The 7,917-nt window shown below is 37.8% G+C and overlaps 1 protein-coding gene across 1 annotated transcript; it reads right to left on the bottom strand.

Annotated features, from left to right (window-relative positions):
* Positions 1-391: 391 nt before the first annotated feature.
* Positions 392-7,114, bottom strand: LOC120009327 (mitogen-activated protein kinase kinase kinase 1-like). The gene is made up of 9 exons (XM_038859870.1): positions 5,802-7,114; positions 4,444-4,528; positions 4,145-4,207; positions 2,464-2,621; positions 2,240-2,312; positions 2,080-2,139; positions 1,712-1,822; positions 1,344-1,587; positions 392-1,153 (listed from the first exon to the last, which is right to left on the bottom strand). The coding sequence occupies exons 1-8, from the start codon at positions 6,827-6,829 to the stop codon at positions 1,378-1,380; spliced, it is 1,788 nt and encodes a 595-aa protein (XP_038715798.1). The 5' UTR covers positions 6,830-7,114; the 3' UTR covers positions 392-1,153; positions 1,344-1,377.
* Positions 7,115-7,917: the final 803 nt, after the last annotated feature.

Raw genomic sequence — 7,917 nt, 5'->3', positions numbered from 1 at the left:
AAATTTAATAGATTTTGTGATGTAAATAAAATTTCCCCTGAAATAATTGATAACAAAATACCCTTCCCTCCCCAAAACTAATCACCTAAACAATCAAGGGCAATGCCATTGAAATTCCTAATCTAATTATCATTCACATTACACCACCAGGTTGCAGTACCAAATTCCTAACCCCTCATAATTTGGTGAAAATGTCATGGCAATAACAATCATACAGCACCCGAGTCCAGTGCCCCCACCCCAAAATATGTTCGAGAAACAAATTGCCCATCCAAGCCCAATCGTTCTCTAGCCATTAAATCCAGTTTCAATTCCTGACCTGTAATCAGTTCCATTTTACCATCAAGTGTGTTTGATATTTATACAGATAGATAAATGAAGACTGTATCCGTAAGAGAGAGCAATCCTTTGATAACAGACATTCCCTACAGGGTCTTCACCATTGAGACCAAAAAAAAAAACAAACTAAAGTAGAGAATATATTTACATCTTAATGAGGCAAGAAAAACTTGTACATAATTTGTTTCAGAAAAATACACAATCTTGTTGATTTCCAACGCTTAAATGAGAATTAATTTCTTTGATATGCTACTATAAAACGGGAAGAACATTAGTGAATTGACTTGCATTGTTGAACACCGACCCCTGGTGCCCAACCAAATAATTGAAGACTAGGTTGTGCTGTAGAGCAGTTCCAAAGCTACTCACCAAAAATATGCTGCTAGGCAATGCAATGCAATGAAGCCCCATCGTTAGATCCCTGGCACCATCTGAAAACAAATGTCAAAGCAGAGTGTAGCTCTTGAGTAAGCCTTGAGCAAAATTTATGTCATTGGCGCAGTAACAAAAGCAAGTCGCCCAGCTTTGAGGTTGCAGCTGATCACTTGGTCCTGGACGCTTCTTCGTTGTCAAAAGAGCTTTTTAAGAAAGGAAAAGTACCACCAGTGGAAATAACGTTATCAATCTGCGAGTCAGCTGGACAATAGAGGCCCAATAGATAAGAAATTATGACAGAGAGCTTTTCACAAATTTCTTGACATGTATAACTTCCACGCTAATGAATAGTGGTATGACCGAATTCTGTTTCACACATGTAAAACTGGTCTACATCACAAACGCCATGGCTGCATTGGAATTGAGACATCTTCAGGCTCTCAACTGATATCACCCAACAACAACAAAACTTCGTGCGGTGAATCTTAGTTACAGAACTCCAATGGTATGTACATGACTTGCAAATAAAGCTTCTATACTCTTCAGCTCATTGATTTCGATTTTGCATAGATAATGGAGGGCGAGGTGGCCAGAATTGTAAGATAAAGGCAGTCTGTAATGATTTGTACCTTTAATGTCTCAGTTAAAGCTGGGGTAGAACTTTCAAGACTGTCTGCCAATATAAGGAGATGTTGAACCTGAATAAGAGGGCAGTGATCTCTGCACAAATGGATGTTCTAACAGTTGAGCAGCAGTAGGGCGATGATTGGGATTAGCTTGTAGGCACTGCAGGATGAAATCTCGCGCATCCCTTGAGAGGGAATCAGGAACCAGAGGTGGTTCACCCTTTCCAATCCTAAACAATGCTTGCATCTGTTATGTTATAAACATAATAATTGTTGTTAGAGTTATTGACAGTAAATTTAATACCATTTTCACGACAATGACATATAGAATAAAGATAAAAGGAAGGAATCGCAAAACACATCACACTTACCCATTCCAGATCAGAGTATGGAATCTTATGAGTTAACATCTCCAACACAGTGCAGCCAAGGCTCCATATATCAGCTGGAAGTCCATAACCTTGGCTCTTCCGATTGACAACCTGCAGATGCACAGATTGATAACTATAAGGATTTGATAGATATCCGAAACTTAGTCCCTATATGTTTGGCAGGGAATGGCAATATGGCACCAGCAAAACAAGTCATACAAGGTTCAGTGGTCCTTGAGCTGATTGGCAAATTCATGCTATTATCAAATAAAATAACAACTAAATTTACAATTGCATACTGATACAAGTCAATTTTTAAGAAATCTTTTATTCAAAAATACTGAAGCCATATTAAAAGTATAGCAAACCTCAGGGGCCATCCAGAATGCAGTCCCTTTGCATGATTTAATGTCATTCAAATTGGTTGCCTGAGAAAAGGATGCAAGCAGCAATGTTAAGAAAAGATTTACAATCACCCAAAAAGACCTTAGCAATAAGTGGAATATAACTGAAGAGAGATAGAGAGACCTTAGCTAATCCAAAATCTGCCAGTTTCACGGATCCATTTGCATCGACCAATATATTTGCACATTTGATATCCCTGAAAATAAAAAATGAAAAACAAACTTCAGAAAAAGTGATAACAAGCGAAAAGCATGTGCCGCGTATTTGTACTTTTTTTTTCCGCGGCAACCACCAACTGCTTCTACATTTGAATTTGTAATAAACAGACTTCAAGATGTTAGAGATACCTGTGGACCACTTTTCGGTTATGAAGATACTTCAAACCATGAAGAATCTGTCTTGTATATGCAGATACTTGGGAATCTATAAGATGATACTTCTGATAGAGATCTAATAAGGAGCCTTTTGTTACAAGCTCAAGAAAGATGTACAGGGTTGAATCATCCTGCATAATCGATGTAAAAAGAAATGCTGAGAAAATTTATTCAAAAAAGGTAACTAGTATGCTCGTGTAATATGGAACGCAAAGAAAGGCAACACGCAAGCAACTGAATATACCATGGAGTTTACACTATGAGTGTTCTTAACATCTCTACAAGGAAACAGGAAGTAGATTCTGAAACAAGCGTTGCTAGCATGGTAAAAACCAAAAGTGTAGACGCATTAATTCAGATGCCTGAATGTGAAGCATTTCTTCCACATGTATGTGAAGTGAAGTTACTCTAATATGAAAATTTTATCAAATTTTCTAGAATACATAGTTCATCTATCTTTCACAAATCAAAAGTATCAAGGATTGTTTCTGTTAATGGTTCCCATCTGCAGATAATTAATCTCAAATGGAAAATGCAAGGCATATGTATCCAAACACATCACATACAATGTTTCACAAGCTTCTTTGTGGGTATTGATTATATTTTGCTGTTTTCTGGGTTGCACGCTCTTGCTGTCCTTTTATAAAAAAAATTATTTGCATTAAAAAAAAAAAAAGACAATGTTGCTGAAGCCGTGAAGCATCCTAAACTTCAGTCTACTTCTTTTCTAAAAATAATTATAAAACTTCAGTATACTTCAGGCTTTTGAATGTACGAATTAAGCCTTAGAACTTGATCTGAGAATGGAAAAATCTTATGGCATGGGCTGTGTGGCCGTCTGGATGCTGAAGGTCAATAAGAGGTCTACTTGAGTTTCTTGCTAAGATCACTTGGCGATATCTCTCTCTCTCTCCCCTACATTTTAGACTAACATGACCAATGGGAATCAATTGGAGTCCCTACTTCTAAAACTGTGGTGGCACCATGGCAGTGACAAGATGAGGTCCTACTAATAGATAATGATGTCCCTTTGGCAGTAGAGATAGTTACTAAAATCCTCTGCTCATAATAGTATAGGCAAGAAGGTATTGTAAAGGCCAGTGTGCTGTAAATTATCTGGTTGAATTTTAAGTCTAGTTCTTAATCAAGATAATAAGAAGTAGTTTAATCATGACATGCCCTGAAGCCCTTGTAGGTGGGACACATAAGAACCTGGTAAGAGTCAAAGAGAACGTGCATAAGGCACAAGACATTCAAACATAGAACAGTAGTTACCATGTTTCTTACACTTCTTAAAAGTTTTAGTTTGATGTTGAACGGCACAGCTTAGGGCTTAAATTTTGTATTTCATTCTAACATAGAGCAGTAGTACCATGTTTCTTACTCTTTTTTTTGGGCACAATGGGCATATATTTTACCATCACATGTATTTGGTTAGCCGACCCCAAACTTTTTGGTAAAGGTTGGATGATGATGATGATGACATGTATTGGTTGCACATTTTAAGCCTTTCTGATACAAATGTACAATTTACTTTGTACTCACAGCAACATAAATAGAACAAAGTTTTCTATCACTTTCTTACTACCAAATATGTCAGAATTCAGAAAAATATGAGAATCAAGAACTAAAAAAAAATACTAGCAAACAATACCTTATCTGTGCCATAATACTGGACAATGTTTTCATGTTCGAACTGACTCAAAAGAGCGATCTCCTGAAAAATTTACACACAATGAATAATTAGAGAATCCGGGTAGGAAGCAATATCTAGTTCCACAGAAGCACCCCTTCATTGATTAAGTATGGAATATTATTACATCCATATGAGAATCGAAACATAAAAGCACTCTTCAGTGATTAGGAATAGAATAGAATATTCACATGAAACTCGAAACATGACACCATGAGATGAAAGAGTTAGAGAAACATAAGGAGAGAAAGTCTATTTACCTGCTCGAGTTGATAAACACTTTGCTTTCCCTGACTACCTCGATCAAGCAACGAAACTTCCTTCACAGCAAAAAAGAATCCATCGCTGCAAGGAATACAACAATAAAGGATGAACAAAAAGTGGCTAATGCGATTCAAGGGAATGAACATTTGTCAGAAAAAATATTGAAGAAGCGTATACAGCAATGATTTCATCAATAAGTTTTATGGAACAACTAAAAGATGCAATGCATCTTTGTATTATAATTCAAGCCTTTTCTTCTACAAGCTGGAAGATAGAATAGAAATATATCCAAGTCCAAAAAGAACACATTAAAAGGTCTTTATCTTGCCTTCTTGGCAAAGAATTGTCCAAGACATTGGCCACTGAGAAAGCAATCTGAACCAAGAAAACAGTGCCAAAAGCATTATCAAGATAGAAGATCTCTATGATGAAACACGTCACAAAGGCCACTGTAGATGCTGCTGCCCACTAAATTAGATATGCAAAACCTAACAATAAGGGGTGTTCAAAAGATTAACCCAATTAACCAGCTCCTATGTATCAACAAAAAAAATTCAAACCCCTGTTGCATGCTCTTGCAAGATCCATAATCAAATGAAGCCTTTTTGCCACGCCTTTTTGCCACCTAATTTTACTGTCCTAACTGTATCTGCCAGCAAAAGTAATGGCTAAAAATTTTCTGCCTGCCTATAAAACAACGTTGACCATGAAAACAACACAGTATATCTAAAAGCGTCTACAATCTAAGACGTTCACCTTGATCTCATAAGACCCCAAATTAAGCAAATAAAACTTAGCTATGCATATAGTAACCACAAATCAGTTGGAATTTTTCCATGAAAACTGACAATTAGGAGAGATCACCACCATTGTAAAGCCATCAAGGCAAAATTAAGTCCTTAACCCAGTCGAAATTGAGAAGGATATTTTAAACCTCACAATTATTAGTCAACAATCACACTTTATCATCACTAATAAGGACATTTACGGAGTTCATCAAGGTCTTCAATATTTTCTTCCTCGAAAATTGTAATAAAACAGCCTTTCTATAACAACATACCAGTACCAGAGAAGGCAAATGTGGTGCATTATTTTCTATACCATTTCTTATTCACTCTCCATCTATACTTCCATAATAATAGTTCTCCCAGCAATAAACAGCATCCAAATATGGAATGTTGTTTCTCCAGTTAGCTTCATTTATTGTAGCATATTCCTTCAAACCAAAATAACGATCAACACAATTTGGCCAATTTACTGCTACTTAAAACCTTAAACCCTGAACTATTTTATGTCCATAAAATCATACAGTAACTCAAATAAGTAAAATTATAAACAGCATTTCAGCACTTACTTAGAAAGTCCTTCGTACACTGATCCAAATGAGCCTTGTCCCAGAAGATGACCCTTCTCCCAAGATGTAATGGTACGCATTAGTCTCCCATTAGGAGAATTATTGGATATTGGCTCCGTGGTAGTGCTAGAAGAATCATCATCATTCGAAGTACTAAATGAACACGACTCAGACAGTAACGCTATCACATCAGCCCTCAATATACTCTCCTCTTCTTCTTCCTGCTCCTCCTCCTCCTCCTCCTCTACCTTGTCAGCCACTAAGTTAGGTAGAGCCACTAAGTTAGCTCCTATTTGCTCTTGTTCCCTGTCCAACGCTGAAGAATTAAGCCTTCTATCAACTATTCCCAAAGACCCTCTATCACTTTCTGGTGCGAACTCCTTGAATATATCCCATGTGGAACATGCATTATCAATTACAGGTAGTCTCATTGGCGGCGGTGGCTTGAGCAACGGGGGTCTCACGCCCTTAATTCCTACAACAACGCCACGGCTAACAACGCCAAGATCATACCTGGCATTCGACTCAATTGACTCCGCCCTAGTCAACTCATTACCCTCGATATCTCTAATTCTAACACCAGCCGAAACCCTATCACACAATTCTCTCTCCGGCGCCTGCACATCTTCCTCCTCATTCTGCTTTACATCCTCTTTTCTCGTACTATCTGACCAACGATATTTCGATAGGGGCGAGTTATCCGAGGAGGACTGGATCTTACTGGCCACCCAATCCGCCGTGGAAATCCCAAGATCTTCGGGACTGGACAGCCCTAGGCTCCGGCAAATCCGGTCGATCTCTCCCTCCTTTCCCTCCACACGGAAACTCTTTTGCTCGTATAGCTCAAGCGATCCCGCTTGTAGAGACGAAGGATGGGACGAATCGTCGAGCCACGATGACGATGACGCAGCATCGTACTCTATGTGCTTCGCTGCATTAAGACGCTCAAGCTTCGGCCTCCTCTTTTTCTTGGAGTCCGTGGAGCCGCTTCTATTGCTATGAGTGAAAAAACGAGGTAGATGATGCATGGAGCACTAATTCCATCAAAATCCAACACAATTAACGTTCTGGTTCCATCCCACAGTAGAAGCTAGAGAGCACCGGAAGCTCCTTTCCTGAACAGTCTGAGAGTTCCTTTTTCCAGTCACTTCACCGGGAAACTCGTAGATTTACACGCTGAGGAGGGAGGAATACCTAAATGACGATTTTGAGAACATAGATCGAGCTGAGCACAGAGGGTCGAAATGGTTGACAAGTCACAGATATTCAGTCTGCTGAGAGGGAACAGTAAAAAGCGGTAGACGTAAAGAGACAAAACGCGGTGCCACCTGGAGGGATATTTGGCTGTGATTGGTTTTAGCTGGAATGATGTCTCGTGTTGTGTTCTTTGTGGAGTTTTGGGGGCTGCTGTAGTTTTCGCTGTAGCATATTTGAGGGAAAAAAAATATTTATTTTTTAAAATTTATATATGCGTAGTATTCGATTTAATATATTTTTTATTGAAAATAAAAATCAAATTCATCGGGAAAAAGGCATAGAAAGTTTTAAATTTATATCCAATGGTTCAGAATTATTATATCTTTTTTATATTGAATTTGATTTTTGTTTTGGACAAATGATATATCGTTTGATTCGTATAAACGATCAAAATACAAATATAATTTTTTTAAAATTTTTAAAAAATTTGCTCGAGAGGTTATTTTACAATTACAGCAGGGGTTGCTGTAAAAGGACTACAGCTGCCCCCAAAACTCTTGTTTGTGTGTGTGAGGGTGGGCTCACCGCGGACGAATGCTATTACGCCCAAACAGGACACGATTTAGGGTCCGTTTGGGAATGCTTTGTATTTTGATGCTGTGAGATGAGGTGCGGTGAGGTAAAAAATTGTGGTGCTGTGAGGTGAGTTGTGCTGACAAAAAGCGTTTGGCTTGTCAAAAAAAAAACTGTGGTGAGGTCAGTTGATGTCCAGTTTAGCGTTTGAATGAATAAAATTGCGGTGAGGTGAGCTGATATAATTATAAGTTGTAACAAATATATACATATTATACATTAATACCAAATACATATATTTTATACATTATTACATAATATATTATACAATAATATTAAATATAAT

This window comes from Tripterygium wilfordii, chromosome 11 (assembly GCF_013401445.1).
Source record: "Tripterygium wilfordii isolate XIE 37 chromosome 11, ASM1340144v1, whole genome shotgun sequence".
NCBI classification, from domain to species: Eukaryota; Viridiplantae; Streptophyta; class Magnoliopsida; order Celastrales; family Celastraceae; genus Tripterygium; species Tripterygium wilfordii.
This window is presented reverse-complemented; position numbering and strand designations above follow the sequence as displayed.